Consider the following 20,105-nt stretch of genomic DNA (forward strand, 5'->3'; position numbering starts at 1 on the left):
CCCCTTATTACTATAACTAAGACCCTGAATATATTCCGAGTTCCAGCCCAAGTCTTCCCATGTCCCTTTGTAGCGTCACAGATACATACGTTATTAGTCCTCCTTTCGCTCTTCCCATCACGGATTTTTGTGCGGGGACAAAAAACATTTTGTACCCATCTAGATGGGGGGCATTACTATCCAATTCCCATGTTTCTTGTAAACAAATAATGTGAAACTTTTTGCTGTACTCCAACCATTCCTTGGTTCTTAGTTTGGGAGAGATTCCGGCAATGTTCCACGATACTACCCTAAGTTCCAAGTGCCAAGTCAATAAGATGCCAGAGCTTACCAAACAGCATGCAAGCTGGCAGCCTGTCTCTTCTTGGCAAGGCGACAATTACAGTACAAGTACATAGCAATAAAGTCACAAGCATGCTCTGCACAAGCATGTTACTAAGCAGCATAACAAGCAGGACGCCGGTCCAGTCCACTGCACTTCGCTGCAGGTGAAAAATCTTTCGGTGCGCGTGCCTGCATTTTGTAATGGAATGCATACTTCCTCCGTGTGAACAGTTCTTCTCAGCCAATAAAGGGGTCGCTTAAGATCTTGGGATACAGGTCATGAAACGTACCTGCATTTACTCAGTTCCCCTTCTCGGCATCATTTCTACCTGATGGAGAGCAGTCTGCCACAACTGCCCCTTTGCCCCAGCCATGTTTCACTTCATTCTCTGATTAACTTTTTTTTAATAGTAACCGTCAAAGGGGTTTTTCACCCTTTCACACGTAGACCTCTTATAGGAAACCCTTATTATTGGAACAAATAATATTAAACAGCAAGCGTTTGCAATGCAACAGGTCTCGCATTTGCAAGATATTGAGCGATTTTTATTGCAGGTTTTTTTTAAACACATAACCAATAGGCACTGGCATTTACAATGCCAATAGCTCAAAATCTTGCAAATGCGAGACCTATTGCATTGCAAATGGTATTGTATAGCAAAGCAAATGGCTTTAACTTAATGAAAGGCGAGACCTATTGCATTTTTAATGCTAGTTTCTCCTGCCTCGAATGAGTTCAATCTTGCCTGGACTGTGTTCCGGAAAACCCAAGAAAAACAATAGCGTTCTTGACAGCTGAACCGCAAAGAAGCACAACTAGATAGTATCTTTCTGTGTCTGGAGAAACTACATAGAAATGTTGGGTCTCTGGAAAGCCCTTGCGTGGCATATATACTGACTTATCATATTAGGCCAAATTGAAATTATAGCATTACCTACACAAAAATTTGTGGCAGTATCCTGGCAGCACAATGAGCTAGTACTCTCTGGTTTTCTATTCAGACTCTACTTGTACCTGTTCTATTTACCTACCTGTAAATAAAAGCCTTTTTCTTCTTTGAAGTTAAAGTACAGACTGGAAATTTACATTATCGACTGCTATTTAGTGTGCCACACAATCTATACGAGTCACTAATGCTTACCACCTTCAAGAATAAGCCTTGCGTCCTCTCATTTCCAACAAATTGAGAGTTAAAAGCCAGTGACCTGAGTATGTAACTAGAATACAATAATATCATGGACCTGGGACAACTTCGTGCTACCACCGACTTCCCATGAATCTCAACAAAAGGACACACAGAGTTGGACAGCCAAGTGTCTGGCCCCTGGTCTAATCCTTCCTTTGGGCTAGTGCACAGAGATTCTACTTGAAGTAAGAGTAGAAGATATTTACCTGGCTCACAGGGACACCTTATAATTCCAAACAGAGGCAATAAGTCACTTAGAACTGCTGCTGCACTTGACATTTTACAGGGAACCGAACAGGTTTAAGTAAATCTTCCTAAAGCTAAAGATCAGGTCCATGGCAACAAACATCCATAGACCATCCATCCATGTGTCTAGCGCCATGTTAATGGCACACATCGCACAACACTACCATGGAAGGTGTATTTATCTCAGTTTCTCTTCCCGATACTAGGGTATAGTTGCTGGGCTTCAGGTTTTTATGGTTTCCAGCCTTTACAGACTACATGGATTTACTGGAGAGCTCCAGGACACAGCTTCAGCCTTTGCACATACCTATCAATCAGCTGTCCCCAATGATTAGTGGTGTTAAGAGCTGGACATGGGGAACATTGTCACTCATGTTAAATGACGATTCCCTTGTGATAAAGAACATCACCTGTAGGTTAAGTACTCTGCTACTAAATAACTGTAACTCCTCTGAAAACATTGAGCACATAACTGGGAACGTTTGACACAAGTCTCTTGGGCAGAAAAATAGAGGGTGAGTCAAAAGCAGTGAAATTAAGACCAGACGGCACCCAGCTCATGGGTCAGGGATGCATTTATTTATGTATTCAGCATTTCTATATGGTCTACTAGCAACCAGGAGAAATTAGGTGTTTTACCTTCCAACTGCAAACAAATATATAAAAGCAGCTTAAAGGTACTAACTATAAGAGAAGATGAACTAGAGTGTGTAAAAAGGCATAGGGAACCAGGGAAAGAAAAGGAGAAATAGGGAGCAAAATCCTGGCTGAAGTAACTGCTCTGAAGAAACAGTGATACAGAATAGAGGAAGTTCTAAACCTAGGTATCTCAGTCAGCAGTTTAATCTTAATGCTGATATTGCTCGGCATCCGGAGGCTGGTCAGAAAAAAAGAGATATCAAGGCTGTGTGGATTGTTTTACAAGCAAGACAGAAATGCCCAAATATGATCCATTCATTAAGCAGTAGCCGGTGAAGTTCTGGAGAATGGGGAAATTCGGTTGAATTGATATGGGCTGCTGAGTGGAGGACAGTTTTGAGAGGAGCCAGATGAGACTGAAGAGCTCCATCTAGTAAGTATTCACCAAAACCAAGTTTGGGGATTGCAAGGGCATCGGACCATAATTTTCAAGTATACCTGGGTATGAATGTTTCATCTTTTTAGAAGGAATATAGGTAGGCCTGAGTGTTTTTTATGGGGTAAAACTGTTAAGTAGGGGGTACAAGTGAAGCCAAGGGATTTCACAGAATTTAAATGTGTTGCATTGAAACAATCTAGTTTGAGAGGAACCCAGTACTAGGATAGGACCCAGTCACTGCCTAATTTGTAGTTTTTGCTGTTCACAGGGCTGCCTTTCACAAAGGTCTTCAAGTTGTCAGTGCCAGAGAGACCTTGCTGGCTGTCAACACAGTTGGCACAGAAGCACTTTGACTACAACTTAATTTACCCTTGTCATTATCATTGACTTCTCTGTTGACAAAGAATACAACAGGGATAGTTAATAAAGTGAGGATTCGACAGACTTGAATTTCGGCTTTGGGTGGTAAAAGAAATTTTAGTGTCCTTTTTGTTGTTGACGAGAGGGATGACTTGTCATACGGGAGGGCCAAATTCCCACACAGTTGACCCCAACAGGTGGTACATAAAGAAACTTTATTTACTGGAACAGAAAAACGTCTGACAATCTCCACACTAAATGAAGCTGTTTCTTTCTGGTAAAACCCTTGACTCAGAAAAGGATTGACAGATGTCAGAATCCTGGAGCACATGCTTGGCATGTAAGCAGTAAATGCATTCTAAATTCAGATCATCTTCAAATATATTTTTAAGTTGTAAGCTCTACCAGGTGTAAATATAAATTTTTTAGTTTTAGCAGTAGCTCAACCATGTTTACAAGCAATTGTAGATAATCTGAGCATTACCATGGCAGTGCTTCACAAAGACATATTGACGTAGCTGGGAAAATGCAAATTCTGTTGACAAAATAAGCCATGGAGAAAACAATAAAAGTAAATGTCACCTATCTGTGTAAAATGAAGATGAGAAAAAAAATTAATCTGCAAAAAAAAAAAAATCACAGTTTCAATCTTCTGATGCTACTGAATGCAGAGGAAATTGCTGAGAAAAGCTGATCTTAGTATGAGGATTACTTTCAAATGATATTCAATCTTACATATCATTTGGTGTGTAGTATCGCTTCCATGAAGACTACAATTCTAAGAATATCCACCTCATTGGCTGTGGTGTACTGTAGACCCCAAGAATGAGTTTTGTAAGCTACAAACACTATTGTACTGAATGCGTTTTGTTTTTCAATAGTGTGATGTACATCATTTTACCAGAGATTACCAATCGGGCGATAGCAAATAATTCAAAGAATGTACATCTATAAAAGACTTACTATTGACTTGGGTGGACAACCAAGTTAAGCGCAGCTCAAGCCTCTTGGTTAGGATTTAAGAGCTCAGCACAAAGCTCCAATGGGTCAGGTTGCGTGGGAATATAATCTAACAGTCCATAACCAACTAATTAATTAAAGTTAAACCTGAACATAGTGGGGTCACACCGATTTTGATTTTACTAAAAGATAACAAAGTATCATGATTAATAGTACACTACAGTGCTTTTAGTCTTGGTACCTTCCATAGATGCACATGACTGGAATAATTTGCAGATACCAGGGGCCTGACTTAGACTTTGGCTGGCAGGTTACTCCCTCACAAAGGTGACGGATAGCTAGTACACATTATTACAAGTGCATTGTATCCTATGGCACTTATAAAAAGGTGGACGGGATATCCATCATGTTTGTGATGGAGTAAGCATCCGCCAGACTGTAAACCAGGCCCAAGGTTATTGGCTAGTAGAGAAGTATTAATGGACCATTTATTCCGTCATCCTTCCAAGTGATTAGGATATTTTAATCAACAACAAGGTTGCTAAGTGGACAGGACATGATCTCTGTCCTCTAAGGGGGCATTTGAATAGCCAATAGCGGAGAAGGTTGTGATGGTCTTCCCTTGATTCTGGAAATGGCAAATATCTGCACTCTAATGAAGGAGTTCTGACCTTTCCAAAGGACTACAGGGTTGCTGCAGCTTTTTCAAGATCTGTAGAGATTCTCTTAGAACAAAAAGGGGCAGTTTCTGATATTTATCTAATTACAACTACTTATCAGCTTGATTTTACTGGTCGTGAAGTGTCTCAGGTAAGTATCACATATAATGCCATGGAATCTTACACATAAACGAAGCCAGGGAAAAGTCAGACACGTGCAACCTAACAACTTGCCAGCTATGCTACAATGACAGTCAACTAGCAATCAAACAGGGGAAAGATATTCAAAGATTTCAAGGGACTGAGCTGGACTTCAGCCTTCTTATTCAAGAAATTAGCATCACCTCTCTCACGTTCATCTGAGGGGTTCAATAATTCCCATACACTAAGAAGGTCTAAAATGGACATGCACCTGCTGACAAACAAACAGATGGGGGGGGGGGGGGGGGGGGGGGGTTCTCACTTGGTTTACATCATAGTAGCCTCAGCTGGCTCGGTTGGACAGCTTAAGCTAGAGGCACATCGACTAAAGCGGCCACCAATAATAATATGTTGAAATCCCGCTCTGACCATCCCCCAATTTATGCCAGGTCTTACTAAGCATATGTTTAGGTAAGCAGGGATATCATCTAGTGGACAACACGTTTTGCTTAGCCTTTCATCAGCAGTGTCAATATGAAATAACTTGTTTTTATATAGAGTTTTGTCCCATGTTTCTGCAGGTCCTAAATTGAGTAGCTAACAGGTCTAACTATTACCCAATTTATTGGTGCTCCATCTACCAGACTAAGAATGTTGGAATGCTGAGTCCACGTTCCCAGAATTCACATTCATGGCTTACAGATCGTAGCAGATTTTAACAACAAGCACTAACTCACTAAGCAAGTTTGCACACACAAACGGTCATAAATTCATGAAGATGTGAATATAGACTGGAATACAACTGGTGGAACAGAAAATAAGTTAGTAAAACACCAACAACAACAAAAAATATTTGTCATTATGTGGATGGGTGGCAGGGAAAGTTATAATATTTGAAGTGAGTTTTTATCAGGTTGGGGCAAGACAGTGATGGAGGTGTTTGCTCAAATGAGGACAATATTGACTTGAGAAGGAAGTCAGTCAGACTAAGCCGATGAGTTGAGAGACTGAGCCTAAGGATGAAGTCAGACTGAGCCTAAGAGTTTCAATTGAGTTTTTTGACTGGGTATTTTGGTATAAGGTGGGATATCCCCGTTTGAGGCTTAAATAGTATTGTTTAGGCAGTCTGCTCCAACTTGCATATCTTTCAGGTGTGTCTGAAGTCTGGTCAATAACTAAGTTTATAAGGCTATACGGTTAACATGGCTTAACACACACACACAGATAAATACATGGCACAGACCAAAGAGCACTTCCTGACCTGAGCCATGGCCATGCCCATCACATTGGTGGGCTGACTTCCTACTTGTGGTACTCTTCCTAATGCCAGAGCCTCTAGTGTTTCATGCACCAATAAATGGCACGTGCACACCATCTGATAAATTGCACCAATGAGTTAAATGAAATCTTCATCCCAACAGGCATATGGATTGAAGACCTCTGAACAACGTCATATCCAGAAACATCAGAATCATGTCCTGAATATAGCAGTCCTCAGAGGAGGAGGCAAAGCATTTAAACAGGCCATACCCAATACCATGAAGGTCATCAACTGTGTAGGGACCTCTGGGTATTGATGGTAATGACTGGTCATGGTGTACTGAAAATATTCTGTAACTAGCACAGGGAATCTGGCATTTACAAACAAGTTGTCCAAGTGTAGAAATGCATGGACTAGAGTTGCCTTGACTGAAGCCGCCATCATAGCCTGGCCCTTGGTGAAAACATGCAGAACTGCAAACTGGTAGTGCTGCAACCCCATAATGAATCGGAAAACACCTGCAGGTGGGGAGGATCAGTGAATAGAAATAGAAATTTTTGAGATTCAGGGATACCATCCAAACCCATGCATTCAAGGCCAGCAGAACCAGGCTCAACGACATCATTTGAAACTTGTCCAGTCAATTGAAGACTTAGGAGCATAAGGTCTCCTTTTTGGAGACCTTGAATTAGAGAGTATAAATACTTGTTCCCCTCTCCTCCAGGAAACCATGTCTAGGGCCATTTATTTAACTGTGCAAGAACGTTTGCATTAAACAAGCTGTGTGACTGAGAGCACCTCTTGGTAGGAAAAAGATGGTCAGGTTGGGAGGACAGACAAAATGGGTGTAGCGCTTGCAGATAGCCTGAAATATCCAGCAATTTCTTATTATCTCCAAATTGGTGATGAAGTGCGAGACCCCTCTCCACCAGAAGCTGGCAGTAAAGGGTGTTGGGGAGGTGGCGGGGGGGGGGGAAAATCAAAGACTTTTGTAATTGCTGCTTTTGGTGGATCCCATAGGCCCCCCCGCTACGAAAGGAGTGATATAGCTGTTGGGTGGTCTGGGTCAGTCGGCAAGGTTGATGTTGTCACGAGGGCTGCCCTCTAGAGAAGCCCCAGATGCAACCTTACTGTTGGTGGTACTACTATGATTTCTCAGACAGGGAACCAGTCAGCACCCCATGGTGTTATTATTTTTGAGATGTTTGAGGAGCAGTTTGCCTTCTCAAGCTTCTTGCCATTGCTAGGCAAATTTACGAAGGCAACCCGAGCATCTCCAGAGAAGCCTGTGGAGAGCATCCTGGTGTGGTAACATAGGGTGACTGATATGGCAACAGATGAGCCACCGTGTTGGCTGAACCCACATCTGTCCTTCAAGATGTGTTTGGGAGTGTCCAAAGCATCACTGACCAACTTTTAATTCAGTAAGGCTGATCACTGTCATTTTTGCCAATTGACACAGGGCATGGAAGCATCAGCTATGAAAGCCGGATGCAAGGACCTTTCTGTCCTTGGAGTCCAGTCTTTGGACTTGGTTATGGAGAAGCCATAAGGTAAGCAGTAGTGTTCAATTAGGCAGATGAGGCTTGAAAACCACCAAACACCAAATACTCGGGTGAAGGATGAGAGGACAAGAATGTTGAGTCAAAATGTTAAGACAATGAACTATTCTCAACCATGCTTCTGCTGCTCTTACCACTGAAGTAAATTAACAAGTATCTTCTCAAGGAGAGCATTAGGGTTGAGGAATGTCCCTTTCTGGAGATGTATCACAACCACTTGCATTTTGTAGATTTATGCAAAGGCCCTTGTCTGCAGTATAGAGGCAGGAGATGATCAGCCTTGGAACTGCCTTCCTCATGCACCCGTAGTTTTGACTATATATTCACAGGGCATCAGATTGTCATCTGTCAAGTTCCCCCATCCAGGAGAATCTCTAAGCCCTGAGAAGGTGTTCTGACAAAGGGGAGTCCTCCAAAAAGGAACAAATCTTTGCTTTTGACATCTCGGACATCCACCAAATTTAAAACTGCCAGAATTAGCTCTGACTGCAGTGGCAAAGGCAAAACGTCTGGTGCCATAGTGGATAGGAGCTGCTTTGGAAATGATGTGAACGTATGGAGGGAGATGAGTGCAGGTGGCTTTAGTGTCACAAGAATCTCCAGTTCTGCACGAATGGCCTCCACACTTGGCCCAGAGGTTAGTGTGCTGTGCCAAATTTGTCAAGCATGGATTGCGGAAAGACCTCGACCAGAGACAGGTTGGAAGATGGAGTTATGAAATGGAGTTTCATGTTTTTTAAAACAGGAATAGGCTCTGTAGACAAGGGAATCACCCCGAAGGAATCACCAGTGTTGCAGAGTCTCTAAACCGTACAGAAAGCAGGGCCATTCCCTCAAGGGAGAAATGGACTCTCTTTCCTATGGCATTTCCTGTGTTTCTGTGGGAACTTTGATGGCGGACCATGCCTAGTCCAGGGACTTACCTGAAAGATTAGAAAGGGACGGCCTTGGGGTGTCCTTGTTGCCTCCAGCCAAAAAAACAGCATGGCCTTCTGCTCTCTAACTGGCTTCAGTTGCATAGTAGAGCAAGAATTGCAGGCAGAAATGTCATGGTCGGGTCCAACACATCACATACAGATGTTGGATGTATCCAATAAAAACATCTTCTTACAACATGGTTTTCAGGTTTGAAATCTAAAACTTTAGATGAAGTTGTGTGACTAAGTTGCTGCCTAATGCGATGGAATTTTGTTGGTGAGACACAAAAACAGCACCGGACCGGCATCAATGGGGCAAGGAAAAACAGGTACGGATGTCAACGCGCCAATCAATGCCATTTATACTGTGATGATGTTTCTTCCATACAGGTCTCAACCGTAGCTGAGGTTAGATGATACCAACTAGAGACTCTAGTGAGGTAGTGCTTTGAGAAACGTTTTCTGAATACAGGCTTTTGTCTGGAAGATGTTCATAAGGTCAGGAATTTTTGGGAAGAAGCACTTATCAGAATTAGTTTTTCAAATAAATATTGCAATATAATTAACGTCTGGACCGCCAGTTAGCAATACTTCGTCAAAAAAAATGGAACTATTCATAAAGCCCTCTGTCTAAAAGTTGGAAGTCTACTCCTTAAGACATTGCTTGCTGCAGATTTCTAACTGTTGAAAGATTCACAAAGAGCACCTACGAAAATTCCCAGAAGTCTATGAGAAATCAAGGATATACATAGATTCCCAACTGCAGAATTAAAGCTTGCATGTTTTGCCACAATTAATATTTTAGTCTACAGGAAAAGGTTTTTGTGGAGAAACACTGTATTAACCTTTGCCATTATGTACGTGGGTGTTCCCTTCCTTATTCCACTACAGAAAGGCACTTGCTCCTGCCTAAGCCAAGAATACATTAGCATGCTTTTCCAGGGTGGTGAAACTAAATGGAAGCAGTATGTGAACACTATCAAACATACAAAGTTGTGGGTGTTCACTCACCTTTCCAGAGTACTCACCATATAATCCCCTATTCCGGCTACATTTATGATGCTTGACAAATAAGAAAGCAATAGGAAATATGTGATCCTTGTGGCACTCCTAATGAGTATTCCTTTCAGCAAATACATAATTTGTTTGTGCTAACATGGCAGGCTTTCTATCGTGAGGCCTTTAAGTGATACTCAGTAGAAGTTATTTGCCACAGACAATATAATTACAAGTAGCAATGAGGCGTATCCTTTCAAAATATTAGTCTCATGCTTCAATGTTTGTTACTCCATTTGGGTTTTATTTGAATCTTCATGTATAGTTTTGTGTTTTATTATACATTTATTTTCCAAAAGTAAAAAAGTTCTAATTAGATCTGAGGAACCCAATGATACATCATTATTTTTAAATGCATTCATGCAGTTCCCAATGTATTTCCGACAGGCAGTCCTTCATCAGGGGCTATATATGCGATATTCACTGAACAAGCTCTCATCTTTGCAACGCGGAATTACGTTTAGAAACTGTTACTGTCAACCAACTAGGTGTGCAAAAAATCTTGCTATTCAAGTCTCAGTTCTCACCTAGTGTGTTCCACAGCGTAGCAGTTCTTCTGCAAAAAGATCCTTGTTCAAGAGACTGAATGGATCCCTGGCTTCTCAAGCTTAATGCGCTCTGTAACTGCTGGACGTTTTCTAAGGCATTTTACCCCCCATGCTTCAAGATGGAGATGTAAAAAAGGACACTTACCTGATATCAAACTTTCGATGTCCAGGTTCTAACAGCATAGGATCTTCAAGGTATTTCTGAATCACATGAACCTGGCCTTGATTGTCTATGTAGTGCAGCAGCTGAATCGCATCGGATGAAATAAGAATTCCTTCTCCTAGCAAACAGATAAAATATCCAATGTAAGTTGATAGTTATAAATAAAACGGAATAACAAAGAGATACCCAACCAGTGGTACCTAAAGTATTATTATTAACATGTTTAAGTGTGAGTCAGGCAGCAAAAGGTGCCAGAGCACTGCTAAGAGATACAGGTACAAACATCTACAATAAACCTAGGCCAGTAAAGTATATTTTTAACTAGAACCATTGCTCAGCTTAGTAGAGGCCATCAAGAAGCAAACTAGAACCATTGCTCAGCTTAGTAGAGGCAATCAAGAAGCATTCTTATCAGAAGATATCCTTTTGATCAATAAATATATAAGACATATACTTGAACCAATCACAGCTGTGAGGTAGTAATGGAGAAATGTAAATTTGTAGCACTTTGTATTCAAGGGTGCATGACCTCGGATCTTTTCTCTGGATCTGCTTACACAGTGTCCTGCCCTAAAGTTTTTTTTGTAAATCCCAACGCCACTTCTTAGACAATCTGAAATAACCTTGTGGTTAAAAAAATTATTAATTATGGAGTGCTGTTTTTCCTCCATAACATCGTGAATCTCAAAGACTCAGGAAGCTAAAAACCTCTATTCACAAGAAAACAAGGGTTTAAAAGTATACTTCCCTAACAAAATAAGTTTCAGGCCTATTGAAGTCGTGGCACAATTTCTAAGGGAAAAAAACAAAATCAGAGAGGGTAAGCCATGCATGAGCCAGTCAACAAGATAGTGTCAACCAAGCACTTGGGAAGATATATAACCTACTTCTCAAGAGGCAAGAAACTGAGCAGGTGCCTGCTACTCTTGCAGTGTAGTGTTCATAACTCAATTGACTGAATATATATATATATATATGTTATGTATAACTCTCATTGAGAGCCGGTAGTGTGAATATCGTATTGTAAATCCAGTTATTCACTACTCCTAACTCTACTTCACAGTGCTGTTCTTTTCTGCCTGTGACTGTTTGAATTGCTCTGCTAGTTTCCCAAAGTGGGGTAGCAACCCACCCCACTTTGTGTCTTTAAAAGTTAAAAAGGCAAACTACATCCTCCGAGGCTAAGCAGAGTGTGTTTAAGGAATGTATGACGTTAGAACGCTTAAATTTACAACGCATGCCTTTTCAACACAGTTTTTACATCGCAACATCCTTTACAATGCATACATTTACATCGCATGCAACTACAACGCATTCCAGTACATCGCATAATACATTTACAACGCATACCATTACAACGCATACCATTACATTGCATTTAAGGTAAGTGTTGGCTAGTGTAGGGGTAAACATTACTATTCTAACTCCAGGGGGTGCAACAGTAGTGTAAGTGTCGGATAGTGTAGGGGTAGAAATTACTATTCTAACTCCAGGGGGTGCAACAGTAGGGTAAGTGTTGGATAGTGTAGGGGTACTATGCGTTGTAATGGTATGCGATGTAATGACATGCGATGTAATGCCTGCGTTGTAGTGACATACGTTGTAGTCTCATGCGTTGTAGTGACATGCAATGTAATGGCTGCGTTGTAGTGACATGCGTTGTAAAGGATGTTGCAATGTAATGACTGTGTTGCAAATGTAGTGCAATGTAATGACTGCGTTGTAAAGGTTGTTTCCTGTGTTTAAGAGACTGCTTAATCTGCTTTATGGTTTAAACTGTGTTTGAAAAGTGTATGTAGCACTTGTTTATGGCTAGAGAGAGTGATTTGTTTAACTGCGCGAAAAGCGGTATTTTAAGTAGCTTAGATTTGGGCCTTACCTTGAGAGTAAAACAGGATCTGCAAATTGTGGATTGAGCCGGTCTGAATCCAAGGAGATTCTGATCTTCAGGAGCAGCTCCCTGCCACCTGGTCATCAGCCTGTGCTTAACGTCACATGCTCCTTATACAAGTTCCCTACTGGTTATTACATCTGTGCTCTGATTGGTTCCTATATCTAGCATTTCTATTGGACTTAGAGTTAGGGTTTTGATATGCTGATAGCTCAGAGGTTCCGGTTGGTTTCTGGGGCTATGATTTGTATTGGACTTAGGGTTTAGTGTTTGGTTTCTAATTTGCTGCTAGAGCTGTCATTGGTTGTAAGGCGCTAGTCTCCTCCGGTCCTAGGGCTTAGGGGTAGTGTTCTGACTGGGTAGGGCTAGGGTTTCCGGTGGCCAAAGGTCGCATGACCAAGGACTATTTAAACTTAGGGCTCCGTGCATCTGAGCTCGAGGCTAAGGGTACAGAGGACAAGGGCAGTTGCCTATTTGAGCCTGTTCTGGACAGGTCGGGAATAGGGTCAGAAATGCGACCCTTTTTTCCATTCACCAGCAACCACATTAACCCATCCACAAACATTAACACACTCACAGCAAATTCACTCTACTCACTAATGACAAACAAAGCCTATCCACACTTCAATATCTCAACAACCACTAAGAAACCCCACAAAACACATCTATACATCCTTCTACCCCAACTTCCACGCAATGGCACCATCACGCTCACACAAAACACCACTCTGTCCCATGCCGCTAACAAATCTACACATCACCAACACAACACAAAGCCACACAATACATAAGGATAATCCATCCAGACACACACTCCCTGTTCAAAGAAAACACCAGCTCTGGCCTATACATACCCCTAACAGAGCCCTTTCTGTCACTGCCAAACCTATACTCAGCCCTCCATCATTTCATCCACCAACACCCTCCTCTTATTTTTACCAAAAACACATTAAAAAACATCTTTACACTTCACCACACATATTACCTCTTCCGGCTATCAAATCTAACACAAACACTCGTAACTCTTGTCTACCCCTTTCACACACCACATACACTCTTTTACAAAACACATCACCACCCCTTTACCATTTGACTTCCACTCACCAACAATACTTCACATACAAATCCTTCTGAGAAAACCACTACATCATCTCCTCTCCTTACTCCACAAAACAAAACAGCCACACACACAAGCACAACAAAATATCATACACACTATTTCATAAAACATTCCATCACAAACTAGAGGCATACACCCACTCCCATCCTAACTACACAAACAATACGCATCCTAAACCATCTTTACTCCCAACTTTTCTCTTTCACCCCCCACCTAACACAAATTCACCAACAAAACTACTCTCATTCATCCACCTCTCATCCACTGAACAATCCAGTCTTATAACATGACCCACATGCTCCAGCACCACCCCAACTCATACACCTTCCGCCCTAAACAGACGCAAACAAAATAAACAACATACCACTCTTTACAACTTTGCATCTCCATGTCTATTACACAACAAAGCTACTCTACAAAAACAACACAGCTCACCAACTCCCTCTCAACCACTATCTCCACCACCTACACATGCAGGCCCATCAAAATGCCTTCTAAGCCTGCTGGACGAGGAACACAACACTATTGCTATCCTTATACAGCTAATACCAGCACTAATGACACACCCGCTACAAGGTAAAAACAACACTGCTCGCTCCTTTACAAAACAGTCACACCACCACCAAAACACAATCTCTAAACAGCCTACTAATAAATTCTCAATCACTCTATAGAAACAAGCACAACATCTACGACTACTCACTGACACACAACCTGACTTACTCCTCATAACTGAATCTTGATATGGAGAGGACATGGCTTCAGTGTTGCATAAAGCCTTTCCTCTAGGCTATCCAACTATCGCACAAAATAAGACAGACAAAAGAGGAGGTGGACTAGCAGTTATATTAAAGCACACAACAAATCTCACTAAAGCGGACAACATTTCCATACAAGGTTTTGAGGCCCACTTCACCAGATGCAACCCTACTTCCTCCTGTAATTTCCTTCTCCATTACAGACCTCCACCTACCAATGCAACATTCTCAGACACATTTCTAGACACAGTTTAAAACCTGATAACACTACACTCAAACGTGTGCATTTTTGGTGAACTAGACATCTGGTTTGACAAACCCATTATGCCAAATCACTGGCCTAGAAAGACTTAACCTACATCAGATTGTCCACAACCCCACACATATCGCTGGACACACCGTAGATGTCATCTTTGCAAATCCAGAACTAGCTACCTTTTAAACCGTTACTAGAGTCACATGGTCAGACCTCCATTTGCTAGCTTTCCAACATAAAACACCACAAAGCAACACACCTAAAACCACCATACATGCATTCACCTATCGACCGTGGAAAAAAATAAATTTTGAATACTTAGAAACATACCTAACATCCAACACAGATCTAGACACAATAAATTCAGTTCAAAAACTAAAAAAAGTATACAAGTGGCTACAAGAAGCTTTTGTTATCTTAATACCACTCAGAACAACAAAACAGGACAGACAAAAAAGGCACATAAAGAACTAAAAGAGAGAAAACAGCAAATTAGAAAGATACAACACACGTGACTCAAAACTAACAGCAATAAAGACAAACTTCACCTACAAAAACGTGACCGATTATACAAGTCAACATTCAAAAAAGTTCATAATACGAACTATTCAGACAAAATTCAAAATGCTAATTGAGCACATAAAGATTTTATCAAATTCTCACTGAATTTCGTAAACCTAAATGTAAAGAAGGCACTGACTGACAAACTGGCAAACCATTACACAACCAAGGCAGACATGTTGGGACTCCTATTTAAAACAAAGGAAAACCACTAGAATCAACCCATTTCCAAAAATCCTTCCCAAGAGTAGGCTAACCCAGCCACTCCATTCCTTCAAACAAATATCACAAAGTAAATTTATGGATCAAGGTCCAAGTAAGCAGGCCAGCCAGAAGCCCTTCTGACCCTTGTCCACCACAATTCTTCAAGAACATTCTTTTAACTTTTAACTGCCACACCAGTAAGAAGTATCATCAATAGTTCTTTAACTACGGGAAGCTTTCCAGAAGACCTAAAAATGGGATACATATGCCAGTTACTAAAGAAAACAAATTTTGACCCACTTCACTCAAACAACTGCAAATGGACCTTTTCAGGGAAAACGGATGAAAAGAGCAGAATTTGCCCAGACATCACAATTCATTGAAGATAACTTCATACTTTCCAACTTCAAAACAGAATTTCGTCCTGGAAGAGGCAAAGAATCTGCCCTCATCGCCATCTGGGATGACCTTAAAAACACAGCAGACCGGAATGGGGATGCTGCACTACTTCTCTTGGACCTCTCAGCTGCCTTTGTCACAGTTGACTATGACACTAATACAAAGGCTCTACAAAGCCATCATAAAGGACACTGCTCTCAACTAGTTCACATCCTACCTTTAAAACAGAAAAAACGTCTTCAATTCTCCCCTTCCTCATCCAAACTGTACCTCACAAAAGCAGGGGTCCCTCAAGTCTATCGTCTCACCCATGCTTTTAAACATCTACATGAAGTCATTACCGGTAATGATCAATGAATTTCAGCGCACATGCTATAACTATGCAGATGACACAAACACTCCTTAAACTGGAAAGCCCCAAAGACATTGTATTTCAGTTGCCTCCGGGGCATTGATCAGTGGATTGCATGGAGCCATTTTAAATTGAACGTTTCCAAAACGGAAAAACTCACATGTGGCGATTGGAAAAATTCTGAACCACTCTGCACCTGGCCTGGCGATCTGGGACCACCCCCTAAAGTATCTAAGGAGGTAACAAACCTTGGAATGAAAGCTGTCAATTCCTTCCTTAATACCTCTATTCTGCCCCCCCCGGGGGTCTTTAGTTGCATATTTCGCTGGCCAGAAAGCAACCTTCAGTTCTGAATAAGAGGAAGTGGGTGGAAGGGAAATGGATGAAAAGAGGCAGAGAAAGCAGAAATGAGAGATCGAGAGGTGTGACTTAGAAGAAGAGAGGTCAGTTTCAGCAGTGAGCACGAGAGAGGTAAAAGAGCAGGTAGGGAAGACATATGGAATGAGAGAACGGAAGTGTTTAATAGAAAGGAGAGGGTGAGAAAGGGGGTAGATCGAGAGGTAGGTCAGGTAGTGAAAGCAAGGTGTGTTAGAGAGACAAAATAAGTTGCAGAGAGGTGAGCCATATCCAGCTTGGATTGTGCAAGAAAAACTAATTCATGAATGCTGGCTTGCAGTCTTTCTGCTGAGGAAACCTGAAATCAACAACCTACAGGAAATAAAACATCATCAGGTATCCAGAATGGTATTCTGGTAGCCACTGTCTACCTACAGTAAATGTCGCACATGTCTCCGTTTGTTATGTGGGTTTTACCTATAAGGATCCACCAGACACACAGTAGCAAGATTTCCGTGCCAGATCAAGGGAGTTATTGAAAGGTGCCAGACATGCTGCTGATTTCAGAGCCAGTATGGGCTCTTCGCAATTTGGTGTCAACCAAGTGAGGCAGAGTTAAGACAGATTGCAGCACATGCCTGAAAGCCAGACAATGAGGGAGATTTAGAGAGGTGTTCTGAATGTTCAGTGATTCTTTTGTTTAAATTTAAGGACAGCTCATTGACCAGTGATATATAATTTGAACTTAAATTTGAAAACAATCATACCACTCTGCTTTACCCAACCACTGTGGTATTTTCATGCACCTGTTGATGGGAATCGCGCTGCCTATCACGCATTATTGATTCCTCCTTTTTCACTGCCCTTGGTCCAGATTGCAATTTATGACTTTATGACTTGTTTTTCTCAGTTTCATTATGATGTCTATTTTCGCAAAGATTAGTTTGCAGTCACCTAAATGGGATGGTCTTTCTTCCAAAAACCCTGATTGAGGGAATGCTAGAATAGTTAAAGTATATCTAGTTAAGCCTCATAATACAAGTATTGTTTCTGCCTAGGGTAAAAGTACTCATTTCTCTACTAGTTTTCCTTTAATATCGGATTAGCATATAAAAGAAGCAATAAATAAAGTTCCCCAATGATAAATGCATCTTAAATTGAACTGATGCTGGGTCGTTTAATCGGACACAGTGACAGTGCAATGTTTGGGCTCCCCAGTCAACATAGTTATAAGACCATCCTCTTGGTTCAAGATGAAATACTCTCTACAAATGCAATGCTAGAACACTAGTTATAGACACTAATACCAAAATAAAACTGTACAAACATGTTAGTATTGAAGCCGACCATGATAAAACTAAATACCTTCCAGCGTTCACTCTCACAGCAAAGGCTGAGAGGCTTCAACCCTTTCTTCGTGAAGCAGATTCACAAGTTGATACATAGTCAAATAGTTATATCCACCTAAACTGCTTCCAACGTATGGCTTGTCAGAAAGCATTATTCTCCTTGCCAAAAGAGTGACAAAGAGTTGAAATTAATATAATTCTATTAATTTCCAAGATAGTTGATCCATGATCTTCCTCTCAGTAAGCACTGATGACGTTTTCAACCTCAGAAATGACATGCAGGGAAAGGCTTTTCAGACTTTGACATGTGCACCCTTAACCCACTTTTATTTTGGAGTACCACATCCCGCCAGTGGGGTGTGGAAGGCTCTCGCCTTAGGGACCTTTGATTCAAACCTTAAATCCCCAAATCCAGCCTTTCCAGCAAAGCGCTATCCCAAGAACTCTTCTCAGCACAATAGTGGGAATGAAAAATCCACACAGTAACCTGTTGCCTTTGTCAACCCTTGTATGCCGACTATTCCATGAAAAGTGTTGGAATATAGAGCGGTATAAGGTTTGCTGTTAGCCAGCAATTTCATTTAGTGCTTGATGGAAGCTTATAAGTATTTTCTGAAATAGTATTCTGCTTTTCCCAGAGCACTTTGGGTGGTAAAAGCTTGAAGCACCAACACAAGTTAATACACTTTATTTTTCCATAGCATAACTTTCAGCAAGATCTAGCGCTGCCAGGGATATCTAGAGACAAAAGGCAAAAAATCACTACTTTCCTCCATTTTTTTGGAGACATAGGGGTGGCCATGGTAAAAAGTGGGAGACTACATATCTATATGCGCTAGTACATCACACCTCTCTTGCCTGTGGAGATCGATGGATTTGTCACATCAGCACCCACAATCCCACCTCTTCCCTTGAAACTACGGACACCAAGCAGAAGCAGGCAGTGCACACCTGAAGGCTGAAATATAATGGTAGTAAATAAGTCGTTTGGTGGTCCCGATACCCAACAATAATGAACATCAAAATAAGAAGCTCTGACAAGCATCACTAGTGACTGGCATTCACAGAGATACAAATCCACGAGACTGAGACAGCTATGCTAGACTCAAACATGACACTATTAAGTCATCAGAGCAGCCAGACAGTTATAGACAGACGATCCCTGAGAATGTCATAAACACCACCACATTTTGTCTAGTGGCCATATCCTCTTTGAGCCAAGTGTACAAAAAAAACACTTTAAAACTGAAGACCTTTTATGTATCTTCTTTCCAAATGCAAGAATACACAATGCTTAATTTACACAAATTTATCTAACAACCACAATCCAAGAACTCCGATTAGAACTACAAAGCACATGAATGTAGAGGTAACAAACCGTACAATAGACACCAACCTTTCGCGCCTGAAGAGGACTTAGCAATCCATACATTATCGTCACCACATTCCTTCCTCTGACGGTACGATTCTAAGAACGCTTCCCGTTCATCTGTCTTAGAGTTGTTTATAAGATGCCGAATCCCATTCTTCTCTGGTGCCAGATCAGCCTTGAGCATAGTGGGGTAAATCACATATGACTCTGGGAACCAATCGCAGGATTCCAGCAGCTCTGGGGTTGTCTTGATCAACCTGTTAACAAAGAAAAGTCAGTCTAGGACCTCCTTAGGCATTACTAATCTACAACTAGGTTCATTCTCATTCTTACGTTATGTTACGCAATGTATTAACATAAGTTTATAAAGTTTTATTCAAATACACGTATCAGTCAAAAGGTCTTTCTGAGCTAGAAAGCATTTGATGAATATTCTACTTCCTAATCCATGAATTGGAAAAGATCCATGTTTTTAGAGATTTACAGAAATCAACACAGTCTCATATCCTGAGAAAGGGATTTTCACAACATTGGAGTTGTTACAAAAAGATACCAACAATATTGCTCTTCTGAAATATGGGGCATTCAGATGGTTGTCTCAAGAAGATGAGGTGATGCCCATCCGAAAACAAATTTATGAACAAGTAAAATGGGATTATTAAGACTTTGGTGAAGCAGGAGCACTGCAGTGATCTGAGGTGCTGATACTCTGCCAATCTTGAGCCTCAGCAGGCTCAGCCAAAGATTGGCATACCTTAGTGTCCTTCGTTAGATTCTCCTGTATAGGCTGTTATGCAAGACGGCTGCAGGCAGGGAAATCAATCAATGACCTTGACGTACCTTGCTCGTTAGGGCTACTCTTTTGTTTTTCAATAACAAAAGTCTGCTTTAGGAGTTTATTTTTGAAAAAATAAGAATTGAAGGGCTAAAACAACATGGTTCAACCTCAGTAAAGTGTTCTGCCTTTAGAGCAAACACCACAGCGTAAGCTATTCTGAAGTCTGTGAGATTGGCCTGGCAGGTTCTTTGAATATGGAGAGCGCAC

The 20,105-nt window shown here is 41.2% G+C and overlaps 1 protein-coding gene across 1 annotated transcript in view; it reads right to left on the minus strand.

Annotated features, from left to right (window-relative positions):
• Nucleotides 1-20,105, minus strand: part of TTL (tubulin tyrosine ligase) — a 196,402-nt gene that overhangs the window by 74,207 nt on the left and 102,090 nt on the right. Inside the window, exons 3-4 of the mRNA XM_085612103.1 lie at nucleotides 19,085-19,317; nucleotides 10,445-10,580 (exon numbers count right to left, since the gene is read on the minus strand). Coding sequence (XP_085468229.1) covers nucleotides 10,445-10,580; nucleotides 19,085-19,317 — 369 coding nt within the window. The remainder of the gene's footprint in view (nucleotides 1-10,444; nucleotides 10,581-19,084; nucleotides 19,318-20,105) is intronic.

Source organism: Triturus cristatus, chromosome 6 (assembly GCF_964204655.1).
Source record: "Triturus cristatus chromosome 6, aTriCri1.1, whole genome shotgun sequence".
Taxonomy (NCBI): domain Eukaryota; kingdom Metazoa; phylum Chordata; class Amphibia; order Caudata; family Salamandridae; genus Triturus; species Triturus cristatus.